This window comes from Trichechus manatus, unplaced genomic scaffold (genome assembly GCF_000243295.1).
Source record: "Trichechus manatus latirostris isolate Lorelei unplaced genomic scaffold, TriManLat1.0 scaffold00082, whole genome shotgun sequence".
Lineage (NCBI taxonomy): Eukaryota > Metazoa > Chordata > Mammalia > Sirenia > Trichechidae > Trichechus > Trichechus manatus.
The window spans coordinates 10,818,335-10,845,480 of NW_004444018.1; the positions used below are offsets into that span (position 1 = coordinate 10,818,335).

Genomic DNA, 27,146 nt, shown 5'->3' on the forward strand with positions numbered 1-27,146 from the left:
GCCTCTCTCCATTAAGAATGATGTTGGCCGTTGGTTTTGCATAGATGCCCTTTATTATGTTGAGAAATTTCCTTTCTATACCTATTTTATTGAGAGTTTTTATCAGGAATGGGTGTTGGACTTTGTCAAATGCCTTTGCAGTCCCTCTATTGGCTAGGATTTTGTTGAGAATTTTTGCATCTGTATTCATGAGAGATATTGGTCTATAATTTTCTTTTTTTGTGGCTTCTTTGCCTGATTTTTGTATCAGGGTTGTGTTGGCTTCATAGAATGAATTTGGAAGTGTTGCTTCTTTTTCTATATTCTGAAATAATTTGAGTAGTACTGGCACAAGCTCTTCTCTGAATGTTTGGTAGGATTCTCCAGTTGAGCCATCTGGGCCAGGGCTTTTTTTTTGTTGGGAGTTTTTTTTATTACCTTTTCAATTTCTTCTCTTCTAATTGTTCTGTTCAGATTTTCAACATCACTTTCTTGTAGTTTGGGTCAGTAGTGTGTTTCTAGAAATTTATCCATTTCGTGTAGGTTTTCAAATTTGTTGGAGTATAGTTTTTCATAATTTTCTGTTATGATCCTTTTTATTTTTCTTAGGTCTGTTGGAATGTCACCCATTTCATTTCTTATTTTGGTTATTTGTTTCCTCTCCTAGTTTGTTTTCTTTTGTTGATCCTTACAAAGAACAAACTTTTGGTTTTGTTGATTCTTTCTATTGTTTTTCTGTTCTCTGTTTCATTTATTTCTGCTTAATCTTTATTATTTTCTTTCTTCTGGTGGCTGTGGACCTTTTTTGCTGTTCTTTTTCTATTTGTTTGAGTTGTGTAGTTAATATTTTGATTTTGTCCCTTTCATCTTTTTTGATGTGTGCATCTATTGCTATAAATTGTCCTCTGAGGACTGCCTTTGTTGTATCCCAAAGATTTTGGTACGATGTATTTTCAGTCTTGTTTGATTCTAGGCCTTTTTTTTTTCCATCTCTTATTTCTTGTATTACCCAGTGGTTTGTAAGCAGGGTGTTGTTCAGTTTCCATGTAATTGATTTTTTTACCTTGCTCTTTCTGTTGTTAATTTCTACCTTGATGGCATTGTGGTCAGAGAAGATACTTCGTAGTATCTCAGTGTTTTAGATTTTGTTGAAGATTGCTCTGTGGCCTAAGATGTAGTCTATTCTGGAGAACGCTCCATGTGCATTGGAAAGGAATGTGTACTTTGCAGCTGTTGGATGGAGTGTTCTATATATGTCTATGAGGTCAGTTTGGCTGATTGTGCCCTTTAGGTCTTCTGTGTCTTTGCTGAGCTTCTTTTTAGATGTTCTGTCCTTTACTGAGAGTGGTGTGTTGAAGTCTCCTACTGTTATTGTGGAACTGCCAGTTTCTCTTTTCAGTAGTGTTAGAGTTTGTTTTATGTATTTTAGAGTGCTGTCATTGGGTGCCTAGATGTTTATTATGGGTATGTCTTCATGATGGATCTTCTTGTTAATCATTATATAGTATTCTTCTTCGTCTTTTCTGGTGAATTTTGTTTTAAAGTCTGTTTTATCTGAGATTAGTATTTCCACTTTTGCTCTTTTTTGATAGTTGTTAGCTTGATGTATTTTTGTCCAGCCTTTGATTTTTAATATATTAACATCTTTGTTTCTAAGGTGTATCTTTTGTAGACGGCATATTGACGGATCCTGTTTTTTTATACATTCTGTCACACTCTCTCTCTCTTTATGGGTGCATTGAGGCCAGTTACATTCGGTGTAATTATTGGTAGATTTGAGTTTATTGCTGTCATTTTGTAGTGCTTTTTTATGTAGTGCTGACATTTTCTTTGTTCCTGTTACTCTCCTGTGCTGAATTCCTTTTGTTTGTGGATTTTTTTTTCATTTCTTTTGTTTTTGTAGTTTTTGTTTTTACTGAGACTTTCTGTTTTTCCTCTTTATTTTTATGAGTTTGCTTGTTAACTTTCTTTGTGTTTACCGTGAAATTTACCCTTATCTTTCTAAGTTTGAAGCAGTCTATTATTATTTGGTATCACCTTGCCTTCCTCTTCATTAGACGGTTCTATACCTATGCCGTGTATTCCCTCTTTTATTGTTTTGATGTTGTTGTCATTTACTGATTAACTGCTCTGATTCCCTGTTGTGTTTCTTTTGGTTTTGGATAGTCCTCGAGAGTCCATTTCCTAGATTGGTATCTGGCTGGTACGATTTTGCATCCTAGATTCAGCCTATGAGCTGATGTTGTTGTTTTCAGATCAAAGGACTCCCTTTAATAATTCTTGTAAGTTTAATTTGGTTTTTACATATTCCCTTAATTTCTGTTTATCTGAAAATATCCTGATTTCACCATCATATTTGAATGAGAGTTTTGCAGGATATATTATTCTTGGCTGGCAGTTTTTTTCTTTCAAGGTTTTTTTATGCCATCCCATTGTTTTCTTGCCTGCATGGTTTCTGCCAGATAATCTGAGCTTAGTCTTATTGTTTCTCCTCTGTATGTGACTTCTTGTTTTTCACGATCTGCTCTCAGGATTCTTTGTCTTTATTTTTCGTGAGTGTGATTATGATATGCCTTGGTGATTTTCCTTTGGGGTGTATCCTATATGGGGTTTGTTGATCTTCTTGGATGGCCAGCTTTTCATCTTTCATGATATTAGGGAAGTTTTCTTTCAGCAATTCTTCAGTGATCCTCTGTGTTTTCTGTTTTCGCCCCATGTTCTGGAATTCTAATCACTCAAAAATTTTTGCTTTTGATTGTATCCCACATAATTCTCAGGGTCTGTTCATTGTTCTTCATTCTTTTTTCTGAGTTTTCCTCAAATAGAGTTGTATCCAAGTGTTTGTCTTCAATTTCGCTGATCCTGTCTTCCACTGTTTCAAATCTGCCCTTCAGCCATTCTATGACGCTGTCAATTTCTGAAAACTTTTTATCTTTTCGATTTCTAATTGTTATTTTAGTATAATTTCTAGCTGTGAATTTAGATTGGCATTTTGTTCCTGCATTATTTTCCTGAATTCTTCGGGTTTTTTTGTCTGTATTTTCCATGAATTTGTCTGCGTTTTCCATGAATTTGTCTATTTTTTCCTAATTTTTGTCTGCATTGTGCTTCAACTCTTGGATATTCTGAGTATTAGAGATTTGAAATCCCTATCAGGTAATTCTTACGCCTTTTCTTCTACTGGAAGGTCCTCTGATGTTTTATTTTGGACACCTACTGGAACCATCCTGTCCTGTTTTTGTAAATGTTTTGATGTTGTCTGCTGTCTTCGGGGCATTCAGTAGTTATTTTTCTCATTGATTGATTGTAGATTTGTTTGTTTAGTCTGTGTCTGAGCAGGTGAGCTGTGTTTTCTTTGTTGTTTGCTCGTCTGTGGGTGCGTTACTTTTCGCCTCTTTCTCCAATTGGCGGGGTCAGTCGCTCAGATATGGTACAGCAGGGTAGGTCTAGCTGAAGAAGAGTTGCTTGGATGGGTTGTTTGTGACACTTACTACAGCCACCAAGGCGGGCCGGTAATCAGTGCAGAGCAGGTTCCAGTACGCCACGTCTGGGCTGCTTGTTGGTGTGATGTTCAGCGCACAGTGCAGGTAGGCAGGATGGAGGGCAAGATTATGCTGTGTGGAGCTAAGATGGGTATGGGAGAGAGGAGAGAGGAACAGGAGCGAAAAACATACAAGCAAACAAAAAAGCATGCTCATAGAGCTTGTCGTTGTAGTGAAGAGATCAGAGACTATGAAATGAAGGAAAACAAAAAGGGGAAGAAGAAGAAAAAAAAAAGAAAATAATGAATAAATAAAAATGAGAAAGAAAAAAGAAAAGAAAACCTCCCAGGGATCCCACCGGTGTGGCTACGAGGTTAGGGTTAGTTGTTCCCATGTGTTGAAGTACAGCCTGGCTAGAAGGCATAGAGGTGTCACTCAGTGCCAGGTATTCAGGGGACAGGCAGAGAAGGAAGGTATAGAGAGATGAGAAACTGAGTAATGAAGAAAGACAAAAAGGGAAAAAGAGGGATAACAAAACAAATTAAAGAAAAAAAAGAACAAGAAACCCCCCCTGAAAAAACAGAAAAAAACACACAAAAAAGAAATGCTCTCAGGGACCCCGCTGCGTGTCTACGCAAGCTGATGGGGTAGGTCCCAAGCTGTGCCACACCGCCCAGGCTGAACAAGCTCCCAACTCGGGAAAAGAAAAAGAAAAACAATTCAAAACAAACAAACAAAACAAAGCCCCAGGATTCCACCAGCGCTGCAGCACGGACCGGGAAGCAGTCCCACACTCGAGCGGAGCCCTATGGCCCCCCAGGAAGAAGCAAAGATGGCACCCAGAGCCAGGCACTTGAGCGAAAGGAGGGGGAGGCGGGGAGAGGCAAGGAAGAAATCAGAAGAAGCGGCAAAAAGCAACAGTAGCAGCCAACAAATGGCACCCAGGGAGTCAGCCAGTGTGGGCGAGTGGAATCCAAGCAGCCTCTGCTTCCCGGCCAAGAGACTGTGGCTGCGGGAAGCAGAGAAGTCCAGTTGGGGTTGAAGAAGGGTGGGGGTGGGAAAGCATATATCGTTTGTTACCAGTTATTCTGTCTCCTGTTGGAAGCTCCGTGAAGCTGCTTTCTCATACCCCCCGTTCGCTGGTCTCTGATAGGAGTCCAAGATGGCGGATCCGTGCTCTGTTAGCTGATTGGGGACCTCTGTATGTATGTCTCCTCGCTCTCTGTTCTCTGTCAGTTTCTTATTCCATTTGGTGCTTGGCTGAGTTCCTTTTCTTCGTTTGATGGTTAGGGTTTCAGGATTGCTGTTTTGTCTGTCTGGCTTAGTTTTTCAGGTCTTTGCTGTGGACGGATGGCATGGTGCTTCTGCCTAGAGCACCATGTTGCCGGAAGTCCTTGTAAATCATTTTGAAGCTTGTTTTTAAGCTCTGCCAGGAAAGTTCTACAATTACCTTTTTTTAGGGCTAATTTAGCACCTCTTATAAAGTGTGGCTTTTCTGGTATTGCTGTTGAATGCCTCAAGTATGTGATTTGCTCTTTTTGCTCTGATTTGTTGGGACTTGAACATCTCCCAGCTGTATTGAAAGTGTCGGTAAGTAGTTCGGCTTATAGTTCCTCAGTAATGGTTTTCTCCATAGTATTCTTTTCCTGGCTTGTGGAGTCTTATCCTATGTTTATGGAGCTTAATATTCAGCCACATATTTAAAGAGACCCATTTGCAGTTTTATGTACCTTTTTTCCCCCATATATTTTATCCTTACTGTGCTTCACAAAGTCTTGCCACCTCAGCCTCTCCAAACTCTGATCTCTGTCTCATCAACTCATGAGGCCACTGTTTGTCACAGAGTCTGGTATTGCTTCCAGACAGAAAACTGGGCTATTGTAGGATTCACCTTAATTGTTTCCCTTTTCTTACCTATCACAGTTGTGTGCTAGTGTCTGAAAACAGTTGTTCTGTGTATTTTGTCCACTTCTCTGGTTGTTTACAGTAAAAAGAATTGTCCATTACTATTGTTCATGGGTTGGATCTAGGTAACTTTTTAAAACCACATACTTGTGTGCTTGCTATTCCAGACTTACTCGATTAAAATTTCCTAGGAAATACTGGCTAGAAATCTGTATTAAAATATCTCCAAGCAATTTTGAAGCAAAGCCAGATTTTTGAATGACCAAATTAGGTAATCCAATAGTCCTTTCTCATTCTAAAATTCTATGACATTTATGAACAGTTAAGATACATAAAGCCCTTGGAAGCTACTGAACTTATAATCAGAAATAAGAAACATATGCATTATCTTATGAGCAGATGCAATTTCTAAATAGGTATGGATCTAGCAAGTATAAATTCAATCCCTTCTTAAAAATAGTAGCCATTTCCTAGCATCTTTCATCGTTATTTCTGTGTTAGGAGGAAGTGGTAGGCACTCTTCTAAGCACTTTCCATGTATTGTCTCATCCTTTTGTAGAAGATACTATTATTACTCCATTCGCTAAGTAAGTAATTTAGGCATGGAAAGATTAAATAACTTGCCCAAGCCTACACTACTATGTCAGTGGTGGAGATGCGATTTGAACCCTGACCATCTAACTCCAGACCTTGAGCTTGTAACTGCTTTTCTATACCACACCAAAAGATGCTCTGTAGTTAGATAAATCAAGAAATTCATCCGTCATCACACTGATCATATTTCAGTTATTTTTGTTTTTTACCTGTCTGTCTACCCCTTTAGGCTGTGAACTCTTTAATATAGGAGATTTTATCTTTAATTTCTGTATCTCAGTGCTTATTACACATTTAACATACAATAGATGCTAAATAAATGTTTGCTGAATGGCTGTTTCTTTTCTGTGATTGTTATAAATGTTAAGTAAGAATTCTAAAGTGGAATTGTGTAAATATAAATCAGGTTTTTCTGTAAGATTAGAAGATCAAGATATTACCATTTTTGTTATATTTAGCTTTTCTTTATTTGTTTGATGGCTTTATTTAGGTGAGTATTCAAAATAATTTCTGTTTTTTCTGAGTAAACATTAAGTAATCTTTGTGAAATTAGGAATGAACTACAATTTCAACTAAAAAAGAAAAGTAAATGCTTGATTCGTTTGCTTTAATTGCCAATTTTCAGAGTAAGACATATTGATATAACAGTCATCTACAATGATGGCAAAATTTCTCTCCCTTTCTTTTTTGAGTGTCATATAGAATCATGGATTATTGAGGTATAATGTACCCATTGTAAGTGCGGAATGATTTTTAGTAAGTTTATGAAGTTGTGCACTCATCACCACCGTCAGTTTAAGAACATTTTCTTCATCTAGAAACTTCCATTTTTAATCAATTCCTGCTGCCATCCCCAGCCCCGGGCAAACACTGACTTGCTTTCTGTCTCTGTAGATTTACCTTTTCTGGAAATTTCATGTAAATGGAACCATACAACATGCAGTCTTTTGTGTCTGGCTTCTTTCATTTAACATGTTTTTGAGGTTCATCCATGTTGTAGCATGTTTTAACTAGTTTGTTCCTTTTTATTGCTGTATAGTATTCTGTTATATGGATATACTACATTTTGTTTTTCCATTTATCAATTGATGAACATTTGAATTCTTTTCAGATTTTGGCTATTATGAATAATGCTGCTATGAACATTAATGTACATGGCTTTGTGCAGACATGTGTTTTCATTTCTCTTGGATAGATGTTTAGGAATGAAATTGCTGAGTTGTATGTTAAGTATATGTTTAACTTTTTAAGAAAATGCCAAACTGTTCTAGAAAGTATGTGTGCTTTTCCAACAGCAGTTTATGAGGGTTCCAGTTTCTCCACATCCTTGCCAACACTTTATATTGTCAGTCTTCTTTATTATAGCCATTCTAATGGGTGTGTATTGAAAATTTGCGTTTCCCTAATGACTAATGATGCTGAACATCTTTTCATGTGATTATTTGCCATTCGTATATCTTATTTGGTGAAATGTCTATTAAAATTTTTTGCTTACTTTAAAAATTGAGTTGTTATAAATTGTATTAAGTTGTAAGAATTCTTTATATAGTATGTATACAAGCCCTTTATCAGATACATTATTTGCAGATATTTTCTCCAGTCTGAGCATATATTTTTATTTATTAGTGGTGTCTTTTGAAGAACAAATGTTTTTAACTTGGATAAAGTCCAATTTATCGTTTTTTTTCTTTTATTGACCTTGCTTTTGGTATCATATCTAAGAAATTTATACCTACCTCTCAGTTGTGAAGATTTTTTTCTTATCTTTTCTTTTATAAGTTTTATAGTTTTAGTTCTTATATTTAGGTTGATAATCCATTTTGAGTTAATTTTTGTGTATGGTGTGAGGGAAGGATCTAAATTAATACTGTTTTTGCATAGAACTCTTGGAATTTTATTTTTCTAATTAGGCTGGCTCCTTTGTCCTTTGGGCATGTCCCTATTTATCTTTGGGTACATCTGTGTGTTTTGGCTCATCTTGTATTTCCCCTGCTCCATGCCTGAAATCAACCATTTCTCCATTGGCCCTTGGCTCCTTTGGTGCATTGAACACTGTGGGTGCTCCTTGCTATTACGGTAACAATTGAGTCTAACCTTTTCAGTGGACAGACCTATGTAATATAACTTCTCAAAATCATGAGTTTATATTGATGTTTTTTCATTCCAATTTTAGAGTTGCAGATTTGCTTCTTTGATTTTATATTGTTTTCTGGTTTGTTACTTAAAATTTTTTTATTACAGTTTTAGTGGTGTTCAAATGAGTTTTTTCATTCCACCACTGGCCCTTTTGTCTCCACATACATTTTAATTTCGTGGAGGTCCAAACCTGTGACCATTTAATTAATGAGGTGAGAATCCAATGAAATCACCAGAGTAAAGAGGGAAAAATATCTAGAACCTTGGTAGAGAAACTACTCTCTACAAATTATGTAGACTAAGAAAGAGACATTTCTCAGGCCTTCCCCCTTTTTTCCTCATTTTGTAGTTTGGAATGGTCAGCCGTGATTGTGGATGAAGCTCATAGAATCAAGAATCCAAATGCTAGAGTAACAGAAGTTATGAAAGCTTTAAAATGCAATGTCCGCATTGGCCTCACTGGAACCATTCTTCAAAACAACATGAAGGAACTGTGGTGTGTGATGGACTGGTGAGTGAAAATACTTTTTTGAGAAAGTCACCTAATACTTATATAGTTTAATGTTACCTTGTTTGCTAATTTTTAGTATTTGAATAAACCAATTACTTATCTGTTTACAGAAGTATTTGATCCAAACATGCTATCCCACATAGAGTCCCATGAAAACCTCTGCACATGGCTATCTCCTTTATTTTTTGGTGTTATAGTGCTCATTCTCCAGCTTACCACCTTTTTGTGAATCTTGCTTTGATTTTCAACTTCAGTATTTTCCTGTGTTAATACTATAATTTAAAGCCTGTCTTTCTGTATTAGTTTTAGTCCCTCAAGTAACTATTCAAGCTAATTTACCAAATCCACCATCTTCTTATTGTTATAAACTAAAACTGGCATGAAGAAAGAACATTCTGTTTTCTTGGCTTTTGTTGTTGCTGTTAGTATATTTATTAAAAGCAAAAAGAAGTTGATATTTTTCTTTTTAGATACTTTAGCCCTAACATTTTCTTATTGCCTTTATCAAGGGCTGTGCCAGGACTTTTAGGTAGCAGGATCCACTTTAAGAAGCAGTTTTCTGACCCAGTAGAACACGGTCAAAGACACACGGCAACGAAAAGAGAGCTAGCTACTGGCCGAAAAGCCATGCGCAGATTGGGAAAAAAGATGTCTGGTTGGTTTCTTAGGCGTACCAAGACTCTCATCAAGGATCAGTTGCCTAAGAAGGAAGACCGGGTGAGAATTGCATTTGTGTTTATTGTTAATTTCTTGTTACGTTCTATTATTTTTTCCTTAAAATTTTCCATTTTGAGGTAAATATCTTCTGTGGTATTGTATAAACACTTTTTTTTTTTTGCTTTTTATTCTGTATGGAAAAAAAAAAACTGTTATATGTAGAATTTAGAAAATATTAGTTGAGCCAGTTGCTTTCCTTGCCAACTTTACTAACCTGTTAGCTAACAAGTTTATCGTTAAAAAAAAACCAGTACTATCGAGTCTATTCCAACTCATAGCGACCCTATAGGGCAGAGTAGAATGGCCCCACAGGATTTCCAAGGAGTGGCTGGTGGATTTGAACTGCTGACCTTTTGATTAGCAGCCGAGCTCTTAACCACTGCGCCACTAAGGCTCTAGTTTATTGTTAGTACACGTTAAACTCATTTCATTTCTCTTAGTTTAGCACAGGGAAGTTTTTGATACAATTCTTCCTCCATGAAGAAGGAAAAGCTTTTCTCCCTACTGTGTTTTCTGTTCACGTTTTGCTATTCCCACACAGTCCATTGCCCACCACCTGGTATATCCTTTGGTACCTACCTACAAGATTAAAACGGTTAAGAGTTTTTTCCCCCAGAGGTTTGTTTCTTGTAGAATGCTATTTGCTGTTACATGAATAACCTAATTTTAAGAATTTGTAGGAAAATTATATTCCATTAATTATTCAAGAATATTTGAGTTGTTGACCTTCAGAGGATTTTTTTTTTTTTAAATATAGTGGTTCTCTTTGATAGTTTTTAATCTTGTTGTTCTTCTAGTTCAGGCAGTAGAATAAAGGTTCTATAAATTACTATAAACTAAACTGAATTAATGTGGTCCTAAATAAGGGCAGTTCTATCACATGCCTTATAGTCTTTGGATATTCATCTGATTACTTTAAAAAAATATATTTGAAAGGAAAGAAATATGATACTGATATGCAAGTTGGGGAAATTAATACAGCATTTGATTTTTAATATTTATCTAAAGCAAATATTATTATTATTGAATTGGAATACTTTATGAGCCTCACCTTTAAAAATGTTTTATGTAATTTTATGTGTATTTTTTAGTTGTTTATCTAGTAAGAGAGTCCCTGGGTGGTGCAAATGGTTAAGCGCTTGACTACTAGCCAAAAGGTCGGCAGTTTGAACCCACCCAGAGGCCCTCGGAAAATGGGGCCTCAGAAGATCAGCTTCTGAAAGGTCACAACCTTGGAAACCCTGTGGAGTAGTTCTGCTCTGCACACATGGGGTCGTCATCAGTCAGAACTGACTCGATAGCAACTAACAACAACAATCTAGTAGGAACAACATAATAGTAAATATACGACAAGAAAGTTGTGCTTAGAGGTTTAGTGCTTGGGCTCTGGAATCAAATATAGGCTTGAATCCTGGTTCCACTACTTATGCGTTTTGTAACCTTGAGGAATTTGCTGAGTCTCTGAAACCCTGGTTTCTTCATCTGTTAAACGAGAATGATAATGATGCCTACCTCACATGGTTGTTGTGAAATGCAAGACACAGAAGTGTTCAGTAAATGTTACTTTTTTTTTTTTTAATAACAACTCAAAATACCCTCCACACTTTAATCATGGACTATAATCTTCTAAGTTCTCTTTTAATGCTTCTTATATGTGCTTATATTTAAGATTAGGGTCAAGATGTTCCTAGTATTTTATATATACTTTAACACTGTTTTATATAAGCCAAAACCAAACCAAACCAGTTGCCTTCAAGTTGATTCTAACTCATGGCAACCCCACGTGTTAAAGAAGAACTTCATTCCATAGGGTTTTCAAACCTGTGACCTTAGGGAAGTAGATCTCCAGGTCTTTCTTCCAAGGCACCTCTGGGGGGGTTCAAACTGCCAACCTTTTGGTTAGTAGTTGAGCACTTAACCATTTGCACCCCCCAGGGATTCTTGTTCAGACACACATATTTGTCGTTTTTTATTGTAGTAGTATTCTGTTGTAGTGATATAAAGACATAACATGTAAATATTTAAATAGATGGTTTCCTCCCTTGTTCACATTCCTCAAAGTCCAATTATGGATATAGTTAGTTTTAGGACCCTAGTTACATACAGCTGTATCTAGAAGGATTTATGAATTTCCACTGCTACCCGAAATACAGAGTAAATTGATTCTTACATAACCTATCCTAAGCTATTGCCGTTGAGTTGATTCTGACTCAGCGACTCTATAGGACAGAGTCAGACTGCCCCATAGAGTTTCCAAGGCTGTAAATCTTTACAGAAGCTGACTGCCAACATCCTTCTCCTGGGGACCAGTGGATGGGTTCAAACCACTGACCTTTTTGTTAGCAGCTGAGCACTAACAGGGCTCCTTCCCCCATAACCTTGTTGTTATTAGGTGCCGTCAAGTCGGTTCTGACTCAAAGTGACCCTGTGTACAAGAGTCTAATTCTGAAAAAAATTGACCAGTGAAAACCTTATAAATAACAGCAGAACATTGTGTGATATAGTGCCGGAAGATGAGCCCCTCAGTTTGGAAGGTTTTCAAAAGATGACTGGGGAAAAGCTGCCTCCTTAGAGTCCATCTTAATGACGTGGTTGGGGTCAAGCTTTTGGGACCTTCATTTGCTGACGTGGCGCAACGCAAAATGAGAAGAAACAGCTGCAGACATCCGTTAATAATAGGAATATGGAATGTACGAAGTATGAATCTAGGAAAATTGGAAGTTGTCAAAAATAAAATGGAATACATAAAGATCAATATCTTAGGCATTAGTGAGCTGAAATGGACTTGTATTGGCCATTTTGAATCAGGCAATCATATGGTCTACTTTGCCGTTGGAAAATTGGAAACAAAAAAGAAAGATTGGTAGTTGGAAAATATGGCCTTGGTGATAGAAATGACACCAGAGATCGCATGATAGAATTTTGGAAGATCAATGACTTCTTGACTGCAAATACCTTTTTTCAACAACATAAACAGCGATTATACACATGGACTTCGCCAGACAGAATACATAGGAATCAAATTGACTACATCTGTGGAAAGAGACGATGGAAAAGTTCAGTATCAGTCAGAGCAATGCTGACTGTCAGAACAAGACTGGGGCTGACTGCAGAACAGACCATGAATTGCTCATATGCAAGTTCAAGGTGAAGATGAAGAAAATTAGAAAAAATCCACGAGAGCCAAAGTATGACCTTGAGTATATCCCACCTGAATTTAGACACCATGTCAAGAATAGATTTGATGCATTGAACACTAATGACTGGAGACCAGATGAGTTGTGAAATGACAGCAAGGACATCGTACATGAAGAAAGCAAGAAGACTTTAAAAAGACAGGAAAGACAGAAAAGCCCGAAATGGATGTCAGAAGAGACTCTGAAACTTGCTCTTGAACGTAGAGTAGCTAAAGCGAAAGGAAGAAATGATGAAGTAAAAGAGCTGAACAGAAGGTTTCAAAGAGCAGCTTGAGAAGACACAGTAAAGTATTATAATGAAATGTGCAAAGACCTAGAGTTAGAAAACCAAAAGGGAGGAACACACTTGGCATTTCTTAAGCTGAAAGAACTGAAGAAAAATTCAAGCCTTGAGTTGCAATATTGAAGGATTCTGGGGGGAAAATATTAAACAACGCAGGAAGCATCAAAAGAAGGTGGAAGAAATAAACAGAGTCACTATACCAAAAAGAATTGGCCAACATTCAACCATTTCAGGAGGTAACATATGAACAGGAAAACTGATGGTACTAAAGGAAGAGGTCCAAGCTACACTAAATGCATTGGTGAAAAACAAGACCCCAGGAATTGATGGAATACCAACTGAGATGTTTCAGCTAACAGATGCAGGGCTGGAGGTGCTCCCTCGTCTATGCCAAGAAATTTGGAAGACAGTTACCTGGCTGGCTGACTGGAAGAGATCCGTATTTGTATCCATTCCAAAGAAAGGTAATCCAACAGAATGCAGAAATCATCGAACAATATCATTAATATCACACACCAGTAAAATTTTGCTGAAGATCATTCAAAGGTTATTGCAGCAGTACATCAACAGGGAACATCCAGAAATTCAAGCCAAATTCAGATGAGGGCGTGCAACCAGGGATATCATTGCTGATGTCAGATGGATCTTGGCTGAAAGCAGAGAATACCAGAAAGATTTTACCTATTTTATTGACTATGCAAAGGCATTTGATTGTGTGGATCATAACAAATTATGGATAAGATTACAAAGAATGAGAATTCCCATAACCTTAGTGGCATTGTTTTATCCTATTCTTTTCTTGAATTTGGATACAAAATAGCAACTTGTAATTGCTTTAACCTTTATTTAGTTAATTCTTACCTTTACTAATCTTAGGAGTTTATACCAAGATATTAAATACAAATACTCTCTCTTCGGTTTTCAGTATTATAAAGAGGTTTTTTTTTTTTAAACTTTTTCCTGTTTCCAAGTATTTCAGTAAGTATTGCCCATTTCATTGTTCTTAAATCTTTCATTTTTTTTCCTTATCATGTTTTTTGTTCAACCTAAATTTTAATCATTTATTTGCATGGTGGGCTAATATGGAGCTTTGAAAAGACCAACAATATGTTGAGAAATATGTAAGGAAATGGCATTACTTAGTTTTCATATTTTGATACCTTTTAATTAAAAAATAAATGAACCCTTTGAGATTTATTTGAAAATGAAGTTATAAGTATAGAGTGGGTTGGGAGGCCAATAATATAAGAGAATATGGAGAAATTGTCATAACACTAACTAGAGGAAAGGAAATTAGTTTATGAGCAATTTTCACTGTTATAATCTATAAAATCTGATGTGCATGGTGATTATTATTGCTAAAAAAAGGTACTAATAATTAACTTGTGTTTTATCTTGACAGATAGTGTATTGTTCTCTGACAGATTTCCAGAAAGCTGTCTATCAAACAGTGTTAGAAACAGAAGATATAACTTTAATACTTCAGTCTTCTGAACCTTGTACCTGTGGCAGTGGCCGAAAAGGGAGAAATTGTTGTTATAAGGCAAGCATTACAGTATGATATCTTTACTATCTTGCTTTTAATTATGTAGTACTCTATTCTAGTGTCAGAGTAAGCCACAAATAAAATAACTTTTCCTCTGATAGGTCTTTGACTTTGGAAGCTGTTAAAAAAAAAAAAAAAGTAGTAGTTTTCAAAAATATTTTAAGGTATCAAATAGTAATTACATACAAAATACAATATTCAAATATTCTTTCAAAAATTTGTTTTTGAAAGTAGACTTCAATTTTATATTCTCCCTGTCAACTTTTCTTGGGAAGTATACTACTTTCATCTTGAAACTTTATTTCATTTTCAGGAAGTTTCTCATAATCTATTAATAGCAAATTAAATTACTTTTTTTTTTGACTCTAAAGAACAGAAATTTATTTTCTCACAGTCCTGGAAGCTAAAGTCCAAACGAGGGTCTCGGTCATGTCAATTCCTTCCTCATCTGTAGCCCTCGGCATTCCTTGCTTCCTTGGCTTGTAGATGGTCCTCCCATGGGCATCTGTCTTCCCCCTTTTGTTCGCACCTCTGTGTCCATTTTGCTCTTTTTATAAATTAAAAGCGATTAGGGTTTGGATCCACTCGATACTGGTAGGACCTCAACTGGATTAACCTATTACATTATGCTAGATTGCATTGTGGAGTGTGATTACGTTACATTAGGTTAGATTACAACTACGGGTATAAGGATTAGGATTCTAACACATATTTTTGGGGGAACACAATTCAATCCATAACAAGTCTTTCTAGAACTGTAGGAGTTAAAATGAGTAGGATGAGGGAGATAAGGATTGAGAGAAAAGGTAGACATATATGTGGGGCTTACCAAGGAGCAGGGATATTATTTTGAAAGTGATAGGAATAAGTTGTTGAAGTTTTTTAAGTAGGGAAGGGAGGAGATTAAATATATACTTTGAAAGGTCTCAATCTCATACCTCCTGTTGTTGTTAGTTGCCATTGAGTCACCTCTGATTCATGGTGACCTTATGTATAACAGAATGAAATGTTGCCCAGACCCGTGCCATCTTCATGATCATTGGTATGTTTGAGTCCAATTCCATGTGTAGGAGGATGCATTTGAGAAGATTGATGGTATCTGAAATGTGAGAGGCTTGAAAGGAGACAACAGATTTGAGAGGCATTCAGGAGGTTAATGAAATAGAATTACCTAATTGAATGTGGGGAATGAATGAAAGAGAAGTGCAGTGTAACAATATATTAAAAGTAACTCTTTGATAGGCTTAAGATATTATTCTGATGTGCAGTAAGTGTCAATTTAATATTAATTGTGGATTGGTAGAATAGAGAAAGTATATTTTACTTTTATTTAGAAATATATTCATTTGTGCATTTTTACTTTCTATTTCCTGCTTTCTTTTCACCTCTGTTTTATTATCAGATTATCTGCCACATATCCATGTACAGAGAGGGGCCCTAAGTAAATATTTATCTAGACTGACATCTGTTCCATCTCTCATTTATTTTGCTGCTTTTAACCACTTCCCTTTTTTGTTATAGCTCCATTTCCTAGGAAGCCTTGCAGCATTAAGTGGGTAGAGAGAGTAAAGGAATTGTTATGATACTGTCACTTGTACCAGAGTGTTGTATTAGGGACCTCTTAACTGCAGCATTTCTATCACTGTGTATCATGAGCCTAAAGACTTTCTGGATTGGGGACTTTCCCTTTTCTTTTATTAAAAACATCACTGTAGTCTAATTGACCAAAAGTATAATTTCACATAGCAATTTATGCATATTTTGTATAAACAGTTGACCATCTTTTTCTCAGAATAAATATTATTGTGATATAAGCAATTACATATCTATGTTAATTCTTCACACCTCTTCATTTATTGACTATCTCATTATCTGACATTTCGCATTTACGACAATAGTAAAAAATCTACTATTCGACTAGTTTACACATTAAAAACGTAACATCTGGCAGTAATAAATGCCGAAGTACGAGATGAGAGTAACACTGGCTTTGATAGTTAAGGTTATGTGTCAACTTGGCTGAGCCATGATTCTCAGTGGTTTGGGAGTTATGTAATGATGTAATTTGGCGATTATGTAATCATGTAACTTGGCAGTTATCTAATGATGTAGTCATCCTCCATTTTGTGATCTGATGTGGTCATCTTCCATTTTCGCATAGCACCAGTTTCCCATAACAGCCTGGTCTTTGGAACCTAATCGTATTGATAAGTGAGGAGAGGGTGTACTTGTTTTTATTTTCTGTATTTTTCTTATTACAGATCAATTCACAAGGTGAAACAGTGAAAACCTTGTATTTCAGTTACCTTGCAGTCCTTCAGAAAGTAGCTAACCATGTCGCTCTACTTCAGGCTGCGAGTACTTCTGAACAGCAGGTTTGAGTTGGCTTTTCTTATTTGTTTGTGACGTTATTTGGTATAAATATTTCATATTTGGTATAAAATTTCTCCTAAAGGAGCCCTGGTGGTGCAAATGGTTAAGCACTCAGCTGCTAACCACTGAGTTGGAATCGACTCGATGGCACCTAACAGCAAAATAAAATTTCTTAGCCAAATATCCTTAAGTTATTTTTGTAGGAAATTTAAGAGGAAACTGACTTCCTCGTTTTTTTGTGTGTCAAGGAGTATGCACACTTGTTTTTAATCAAAGGGAGAAATTTAAGTTTTAGTTAAGAGCTTTCTATTATGCCTCTGATAATGTTCATGTATTTATTTTCTCTTAATCCTTTGATATAACTACTAAATAAGATTTGATGAGTCAGTCATATTTGCTAATAATGTATCTAATTGCATGTATCTAAACTACTAGATTAAAATGAGGATTTATAATAATCAGTATATTAAATGTTAGCAGTATTCTCCAAACTAGCAAAAATCAGTAATTTCAAAGTTTAGCCATAAATGCGTTCATTTACTTTGGTTGTTTTCAGTTGTTTCTTATTCTAGAGCACAACATAAGTAAAAGATCTTTTCTAAACACCTTTATGTTTAATTGTTTTATGTTATCTTTTTTGTGTTATAGCTTTGATGCTGTTTGAATGTAATTTTGAAATCTACCGTATTTTTACACAAATAATGCACACCTTCTACGTTTGTTTGCCAACCACACTCTCCACCTGCAAGGTATTTTTGTAAGCACTGCTATGTCAATTGTTTTTTACATGTTGTTGTAAAAAAAACAGCACACTTATGAAAACACTTGGAGTGCCGTTGGCAGACAAACAGAAAGTGTGTGTTACTTGCCTAAAAGTATGGTAAGAAGAATTTAGCGTTTTTTGATAGTTATTGTTTGCTCTTTGGAGAGTGGCTGCTTGGTTTGGAAACCTTAAAAAGTAATGATAAAGTTAGTAGTTATGTCAGTATCTAAGATTGTAGCAAAGCCATGTATGCTTAACTTATCTCTTTAAGGTTTTCTGAATTATTATTCTCACTTAGAAAAAGGTAAAATCTTCCCTCTGAATAGGAATGCCTTTTTTTTTCACAATTTCAATTTATATAATTTTACATGTTTTAAGTTGAAATCTCTTTTCTTCTACCTTTTTTCTCTCAAGAAAACACTTATCAACAACATATGTGATCGAGTATTTTCCAGATTCCCAGATTTTGTTCAGAAAAGCAAAGATGCAGCCTTTGAAACAATTTCTGACCCCAAATACAGTGGGAAAATGAAGGTATGTGCTGTCTTTCAGGTTGCATGCAGATAGTGATAATATACAAAATATTTATGAAATGGTATGGAAGGGACACCAACTAATTAGAACAAGAGAGGTGGCCAAAGACGCCTACCTGGTGGGGTAGTGTCAGTATTTATTAGCTCACTGTCCACCCTGCATACAGATAATGTGCACATGTTGGTTCTCAGCAGTAGCTGCATCAAATATACTTCAGGCTTTCCTTATGTGTGTATTGGTTTCATGCCCTCTAAAACGTATGCTATTGCATACATTTTTATGCATATTGTATGTTCAAGGAGATACCTGCCAGAAATATTAATGCTGATAAGAGGATGGGATTAGGCATTAGTTTGGAATTAGAGAAAACAACTTCTTGAAGAGTTAAAGGTGGACAAGCCCTCTATGTCTAGACTGAATTTTCTACCTCGTTTTTATTTGCCAATCTAGATTGTAAGCTTATTAAATCTTCACACTGATGGCAACGGAACATTTGTTTTACACAGGGAAACTGACCTGTAGGGGTGCTGTTCTTGATGATGCATTACTGAGGGAGGGGTGTGAAAAGTAAGGTTAGGTTTTCCAGCCACGACTGAGGCCTCTGAGCATTGCCATGGACAGGAGGCATGAAATGCTGACAACTTCTGGCCTTCTCAAAACAGAATTAGTTTGTTTAACTCCTTACAACCTATCAAGGGTGTTTATTTATGAACTTAAATATTTTTACAGAACAATCCCAACCTTAAGGTATAATTAAGAAAAAGGTAAGTTATTTCTTTTGGCAGATGCAATAAGAAGGAAGTAATTCAAAGTAATCTTTTTTTTTTCTCTTAATATTCTGGAAATATCTTTAACAGTTATACTACATAAGGCTCACCGTAGTTTAAATTACTTGAGACCTCTAAATTGTTTTAAAAACCTGTGCGTGTATTTTTTAAATAAAGAAATTTGTATTTGTGAGAATATCATGATTTACTATCACAACTAACAATTTAAATCCAATAAATTTTCTAACAATAGTAAATCTATTTTTATCATCCATTTTATTGACTTTTATTTATCTTTAAATTAAAAAAATATAAAAAACCCAATTAGTTTAGAACTGAGCCCTTACTATTCCGTAATTTAAGCCAATGAAATATTTCCAGAAATCATGGCCTCCTTTAAAAACTGCAGTATCCGTTGCTAAAGTTACACTCTTGATATTAAGTGAAATTTTATAACTGTGCATTTAATTTTCATATACGCATTGCCATCAAGTCAATTTCGACTCATAGCGACCCTATAGGACAGAGTAAAATTGCCCCATAGGGTTTCCAAGGAGCGACTGGTGGATTCAAACTGCTGACCTTTTGGTTAGCGCCCAAGTTCTTAACCACTGTGCAAATACATGATTGAAAACATACTTTTAATTAGAGTTTTGTATCTAGGAATAATGATATCTGGTTAAGATAATTACTCGATTTACTTTTTATTATGATTTTTAAAAGGGAAAAGCAAGCATAAATTGTTGCTGAAGACAGGGTAGGTGTGTTTATATGTAAAGGAAGCAAGTAACGTATTAGTTTTGTGAGAATCACTGACAAAAGAGAGAGAGTAATAAGCCAGGGATATATTTCTAGGACTGTGCTTCATCATTTGATTAACACCATGATCGGGGTTAATATACTGATCTGGTGATGCAAAACCTATAAGCTTATCATGAAATTATTGCCTATGGGGTTAAGAGTGCCAAATAACTGACTTGCATGTACTTCTTGAGCTCATGTGATAAAAGATCCTGGCCATTCTTAAAGATCAGTGTGGAGCTGCCCAGAGTCTCTGGACATCATGTCTTCTATGGCCTTCAAGACCGCAAAGCTGCGCTAATGAAGCCTAGCTCTTTCTCTTGAGTGGCAGGGTCTTTGTTGGCCTCAACTACCATGCAGGGGATGGTCACAAATTGCTCCCATTCCCCTATTAAAAATCCTTTCTTTCTTTCCCTTGGTAAATGCCAGGGTCACTGGCTGTAGGAAAAGAAAAAAAAAAAAAAGACTAAGAAATCCAGCTCAGTGGTGCTGGAATTACATAAGGGCTATGTTCATCTTTCTAGACCTATCTGACTAATTTGAGAAAAATTAGTGCTGAGATTACTTAGCTATGAGCACCCCCAAATTTAGGATCCCTTTACAGGTGGATTTTTCTGTTCTGTGGAGGACAACTGAATGATAAAGTGTTGGGTCTGTGTTGTTAAAGATGCAGACCCGTACTGTCATTTTTGAAATTTTCTTATAAGGATATTAATGTTCATTTTCATTTAGTTAGTAAGTCTGTTTTTTTAAATTAGCCTAGTAGAGACTTTCAGTCTGAGAGCGTTCACTTTTCTTATTACTTGTTTTTGTTTTTATTGTATAATATTCAAGAATACTTAAAATCACAAATAGGTATGATACCACTGCAAACAATTAGAGTGAATTTCTGTACATCTCCTTGATTTAAAATGTTAAGGGTTTATGTGAAATTCAAATGTACATACTTCATATAGAATCAATTATTTTATTAAAAAAAAGGCTAATGCAAATGAAACTTACTTTATATGTTCTCTAAATATTTAAATACTGTTTACCTAATTTGTGGCATTTTTATTCACCTTTTGATTGGCTAGCCGAATAGAATTTATTTTTTAAATTTCATAGCTTTTTTTAGGAGTAGGGGTAAAAGTTAGCATAACACAAAGGTAGTGTTATATTGAGTATAAGTTTTCTTACTTAAAAGTTTACATTTGAGTAAATAAAATTGCTTAAGTGTTTATTGCATAGTTCAGAAAAATCTTAGGCTTAGCACAGAAAATTTTTTTTTCTTTTCTTTGTGGATTGCTTTTCCATGGTGTTCTGGAGCTGTCACTGCCAGATGTGGAAATGCCTATTTAAAAAATAACAGTGTCACTATTATACACAAGTCTTGGGATTATTTGCTTCCTCCCAGAAAATACCATGTGTGTGGACAGATCGTTGGCATTTTGAGGTCAGAATAGAATCTGGAAGTCAGGGCTTACTGTAAATAGAGAAACAGAGGGGAGAAAATGAGAAGAGGTATATATCTGACTGCTTATTTAAAAAAAATAAATAGCAAGACTGTTAGAACCTAGACGTAATTGAACACATTTCATTACATCTATCTAGAGAAAATTTAAATACTTCCTAAAAGGAATGCTGCTCTGTAATTTAATATCTTAACATACTGTAAATATAAAGAAAATGTATTTTAGAAATTGAATTAATCCATTTAAATACATCCCATAATCTACGTGCTTCCTTTTTATTTAAACCAGATGAGATGAAATAAGTCTTTGGGAACTTTACCTCCTTACTGACAATATGATTATGAATAACATTTGATGTAATATTTAATACTTTCTTTCTCTAACTTGGCAAAAATGAAGAGAATTAGAAAAGGTGACTGAAGTTAGTGTTGCAGAAAAGTAATTTTTATGAAATTGTCAAGTGATATTTCTATGTATAAAGTGTTGTTTTAGCTGGAACTTGTTCTTGGATGTTCTGTGGTTCATTTCCAGGTCCTTCAGCAGCTTTTAAATCACTGCAGAAAAAACAGAGATAAAGTTCTTCTTTTCTCCTTTTCCACCAAGGTGAGTTTTGTCCGAAGTATATTCCTGATTGGTCCCAGCCCTAAGTCCTGAGGCATAAGGGACATCAACAGCTTCCAACCACATTTTCTATCTTATACACACTGTGGGAATTGGTAGTGAGTGAGGTAAGCAACATGAAGTTTGAAAACAGATATTTAAATCTTGCTTATACAACAGTTACTGTCAAATAGCAAATTCAAAGGTACGTTTTTATTTTCTCTTGATGTTTTTGTTAATAATAACTGTTCTTCAAGACATTTTAGAACTTAGAAAATAGCACAGATAATAAAATATATTTATATATGATTTATCCAATAATTTTATTTGGTTTTATTAGTTTCTTTTAATTTAAAAAAATGAAAGATGGATTTTTGTTCTTTGGAAAGATTGACTTTTTTTTTTTAAAGCAAAGGTTGCAGAAAGTTAAAATCAGTTTAGGATAATGGGGAGAAATATATGGGTCAGAAGTGAGAAAAATATTTGTTTCTTGTAATTATAAGAAAGAGGTTGTGAGCAACAATAACCTGATCTCTGTAATGGTGTGAAACACATTCAGCCCAGAATTAGTACCTACCTTTCCTCTAGTTGTGGAGCCCTGGTGGTACAGTGGTTAAGAGCTCAGTTGCTAACCAAAAGGTCAGCAGTTCGAATCCACCGGCTGCTCCTTGGAAACCCTATGGCGCAGTTCTACTCTGTCCTGTAGGGCCGCTGTAAGTTGGAATCAACTCAGTGGCAACAAGTGTCTTTTCCCCTTTAGTTGCTTGATGTGCTGCAGCAGTACTGTATGGCAGCTGGGCTCGATTTCCGACGACTTGACGGGAGTACAAAGTCAGAGGAAAGAATCAAGATCGTGAAGGAGTTCAACAGTGCACAAGATGTTAATATTTGCCTCGTCTCCACAATGTGAGGAAATAAACTTTGATCACTTGATTTTTATCTAATTGTTTTTAAGATTTAAAACAGTTTTTTAAAATGATCCCTGTATTAATTTTCAGTGGTTATTGTTTAAATTGCTTTGTTTTATTTGGCTTTAAGGAGAAGCAGGAAAAATGCTATTAATTATGACTGAAATAACAGTATCTTGAGTTTACCTACCTTTTATTTCATTTATTTATCATCGCTGAATTCTCCTTATAAGTCTGGGTTTATAAAGATCACAATAAAAAGTGGCTCTTTCCTTCTAGGAATTTTCTTTGGTGATATTTTGGCTCATGTCTTCGTGTCTTGTGGTTAGAACAATCAGACTTCTTATTAACTGGATAACTGAGAATCATTTGTAGCAGTGGCTTTCCAACCATGCTCTAGAAGCCATGGGGAGCTCACGAGGCCCGCAGGCCAGGTGTTTTCCCTCCTGTGCCTCTACCTTGTCTCAACCAGAGCAGTTCCACTTTTATAGGTTTTATAAAGGTAAAATCAGTTCTAACACCTATTTACGAATTTCTAATGAAGACCCTTTTAAAAAATGTACATGCTTTAAAGAAAAATTTACATCAATATAAACACCTCAATAAAATTCCTTTTTTTTGGGGGGTCATAAATCCGTAAGTTTTGACATCTAATATACAATAAGAATTCTGTAGATTCACTTTCACTCTCTTCCAAAAAGAATTTTAGGGGACTTTAAAAATAAATGTATGTAAAAGGAAAAAAAGTAAAAATGAAATCAGAATAAAAGTCACTTAAAATGAGGAATAAAATGATACATGGAATGAGTAAGCTACTGCTGTCAAACACTGAAATTATTCTTGAATTCTTGCAGCTAAGGCAAAGGAGAAGCTGTGAATGAATATAAGAAATAATTTCTCACATGAGTCTTTACATAAAGACATTAGATAACATGATGAATACTGTCTTCACTTATGTTTTGTAAAACACACGTTGTTGCTTTTAGTTGCTGTTGAATCAGCTCTGACTCATGGCGACCTTATGTATAGGGGAACAAAACTTTCCTGGTCCTTTGCCATCTTCCTGATTGTTGGTGTGTTTGAGTCCATTGGACTCAAAACACACATAAACTTCTTAATTTTTAACTAATGGTTTTCAAAGTAATAAATGCATTAAGTAACAGATCAAAGAATACAGAAAAACTCATGATAGGCATCAGTCTCTCACTCTTCTTCTGCTTACCCCAGTCTAATTTTCTGAGATATTCAAGAAATTTCCTAATTATCTCTTTAATTCTATCAGAAATGACTATTTAACCCATCCATTGGGTTCTTAATTTTTAAAGACTATATTTTTCATTTTTAGAAGCCCTATTCTTTTCTTTTTCAAATCTGCCTGATCATTTTTACTTGTGTTTTGTTCTTTATGGGTTCTAGCCTTTCTTTTGTTTTTTGGTTTTGTTTTTTTTTTTTTTGTCATTTAAATCATACTTTTAAAAAACCCTCCTTTTGAATGTTTGATTTTGCTCTATTAACTTCTGTACTTGGGGGTGTTAATGCCTCTATTTGTTATTTCCTTTGGCTCTTATGGTAGATTTTTTCTTCACGTATTTTGTGATTTTTTTATTTTGAGCTTATCTTCAGTGGGGCTTTTTCTTTGAAGACTTTTTCTTTTGAGTTTTCCACTAGTGTGGTTTTGCCTCTGCTTCTGCTAGGCATCCTAACTAAGGCAAGAGAAGAAGTTTTGGATCCTTGTTTTCCTGTGACTGAATTCAGGGAGCAATTTATTACGTAAGTTTGTATATAAAGAACATAACATAATAAATACATTCCAACTATGTTTTGCAAAAGACACATAAGCAATAACCAGAACCAATTGTTATGTTAGTTTTTCTACTTAGACACTACCTTGGATTGGAAATATGGCCTAAATTTGCATGAGGCTCAAATCTGGACTTCTATTTTTTGTAGCAATGTTTCATTTTCACCCTTCATTTACATCTTGGTAGATACAAACTTCTTTTTCTCACTATGTCACTGTACAGATTTTTTTTTTCCCCCCGAGTCTACCCTTGTGAAAGCAGATTACCTAGTAAAACAGTAAAGGAACTGTTTAGTCCTGGTGAGAGATAACTTGACCAAGGGTGGTGGTGTTGGAATAAAGAGAAGTGAGTAGATTCAAGATATGTTTTGGAGGTGCTGGTGGTATCAGTAGTGAGGCCGAAAAAATAGTGAAGAACATCTTTAGTTGGCTTGAACAGCTGGCTGGTTAATGGACGATTTACTGTGTTGGGCAAGGAGTGGATTTTCAGGAGAGGATCCAAACTTCAGTTTTGGACATACTAACTTTGAGATATCAAATAAGCAGTCGGTGCATGTATCTAGAGCTCAGAAAAGAGGCCTGGACTAGTGAATAATTAAATAAATTGTCAGGAGTCATCTGATAGGATCACCTGGGGAGAGCTTGGAGAGAAGATGAAAAGATGAGTCCTAAAGTGATACAGCATGGAAAGGCCACTTAAAAGAACGTGCAACAAAGTGACAGAGAAGAATTGCCAGTGAAGTAGCTAGGCAACCAGTACACTGCAGTGTTACAAAAACCAAGAGAAGAGAGTATTTAAAGAAGGAAAAAATATTTAGCTATGTTGAATTCTGTGAAGATAACTGATTTTTTTTTCTTTGATTTGACATTCATTGATGACTTTGATAAGAGTAGCATTTGAGGAGTCATGGTAGTACAGTGGTTAAGAGATTGACTGCTAACCAAAAGGTCGGCAGTTCAAATCCACCAGCTGCTTCTTGGAAACCCTATGGGGCAGGTCTAGCCTGTCCTATAGGGTCACTATGAGTTGGCTATGGGTTTGGTTATTGGTTTGGTGGTAGAAGGCAGTTTATAATGTGTTAAAGAAAGAATTGGAGGCAAGGAAATGGAGACCTTATGTGTAGCAATTTTTTTTTTTCCCCCAGAAAATGTGGCTTTGAAGGGAATCAGAGAAATAGAGGACATGATTAAAGGGGAGTATGGGTTTTTATTGTTTTTAAGAAGGAACTTTGTTGATGAGAATGATTCAAATAACTTAAATGCTCTAAATTCTTATTTTAGAAGTTTTTTTTTTTTTCCAAAAAAGTTTATTTTGTGTGACAGGTTAAGAGGCCTGATGCAGAATGCCATTAGAGCATGATAAACAAAGAACAGTTGAGCCAGGAGACCTTACTATTAATAAAAATGGTAATAATGATTCCCAGTGCCTAGTGTAAAGTACCAACACAGTGATAGGGCTGCCATAATAATAATATTTGTTATCATTATTATTATTAACTTGTTTGTCCATTTCATTGATGGAGGTGGACTGTTGGATCTTTAGCATTCATTCTGTATATACGATTCTCTTCTATTTGGTGAACTTAGAATCCGTCAGAACAGTCTTCCTAGTAGACTTTGTTGGTGTAGGGAGACATGGAGTGATACATAAAGCCTGAATACACTTTGATGCCAGGTTGAATATATACCACAGGATGGAGTAGTATATATTCAGGATACTACCTAAATATGTGCAGGATGAGTTGATAAAAGAAAAAAGAATTCATTAAAGGTATATTAAACTGTTCATGGGCATTTATTTCTAGCTGGCTCCCCTCCCCCCAAATATTACTATATTTATTGGTTTTAAGCTATTTATATTCATGTGTTTTAATAAAGGAGTTTTATTTTAAAGTTTTGAAATTCATGTCTAAAAATCTACATTTAAACAAAAGTCAGCTATGTAATTTGTACCATGTGTTTGAGATGACAGCACAACTTCGGAGCAGGATACCTAAATTTCAGGATCAACTTTTAAATACCATTTACTAATATTTATACACAGGATAATTTAAAAAAATATTTTATTGTGTTTTAGGTGACAGTTTACAGAGCAAATTAGATGTGTTTCAGGTGAAAATTGACAGAGGAAATTAGTTTTCCATTCAACAAATTATACACAAAGTGCTCTATGACATTGGTTGCAATCCCCACACTGTCAACACTACCCATTTCCGCCCTGGGTTCCCTGTTTCCTTTCGTCTAGTTTTCCTACCCCTTCCTGCCTTCTCATCCTTACTTTTAGGCAAATGTTGCCTTTTTGGTCCCGATTGTTTGTTCTATAGAGCATGTTTTTTGGGGGGTGTTATTGTTTATTTTACAGGCCTATCTATTGCTTGGCTGGAAAGTGATTTCAGGAAATGGCTGCAGTTTCAACTCAGAGTGCTGTCTTAGGGCTGTAGTCTCAGAGGTTCCTCCAGTCACTTATAAGGCCAGTAAGTCTGGCCTTTTTCATGAATTTGATTTTTTGTTCTACATATGTCTCCCGTTGTGTCCTGGGCACCCCGTATTGTGCTCCCGGTAAGAGCAGTCAGTAGTGATAGCCGGGCACTATCTAGGTCTTCTGGTCTCGGGGTCATGTAGGCTGTGCTGCATGTGACCAGAATCCTTTTTAAAACAAGTTGTCTTGATAACACCTTTAAATTTTTATTCTTTTATTTTTTCCCATACAAAAATTTATGCATACATTGTTATGTGACTTTAATTGCTCTCCCCATACTGTGACAGCACACTCCTCCTTTCCACCCCTGATTCCC

The 27,146-nt window shown here is 35.6% G+C and overlaps 1 protein-coding gene across 11 annotated transcripts in view; it reads left to right on the forward strand.

Annotated features, from left to right (window-relative positions):
* ERCC6L2 (ERCC excision repair 6 like 2) overlaps positions 1-27,146 on the forward strand; it is a 194,914-nt gene that overhangs the window by 67,039 nt on the left and 100,729 nt on the right. For all 11 annotated transcript variants that reach the window (XM_023735820.1, XM_023735821.1, XM_023735824.1 and 8 more), the window contains 7 exons: positions 8,446-8,607; positions 9,117-9,324; positions 14,207-14,347; positions 16,612-16,725; positions 17,901-18,020; positions 21,574-21,645; positions 22,403-22,548. In XM_023735820.1, the coding sequence (XP_023591588.1) occupies positions 8,446-8,607; positions 9,117-9,324; positions 14,207-14,347; positions 16,612-16,725; positions 17,901-18,020; positions 21,574-21,645; positions 22,403-22,548 (963 nt within the window). The remainder of the gene's footprint in view (positions 1-8,445; positions 8,608-9,116; positions 9,325-14,206; positions 14,348-16,611; positions 16,726-17,900; positions 18,021-21,573; positions 21,646-22,402; positions 22,549-27,146) is intronic.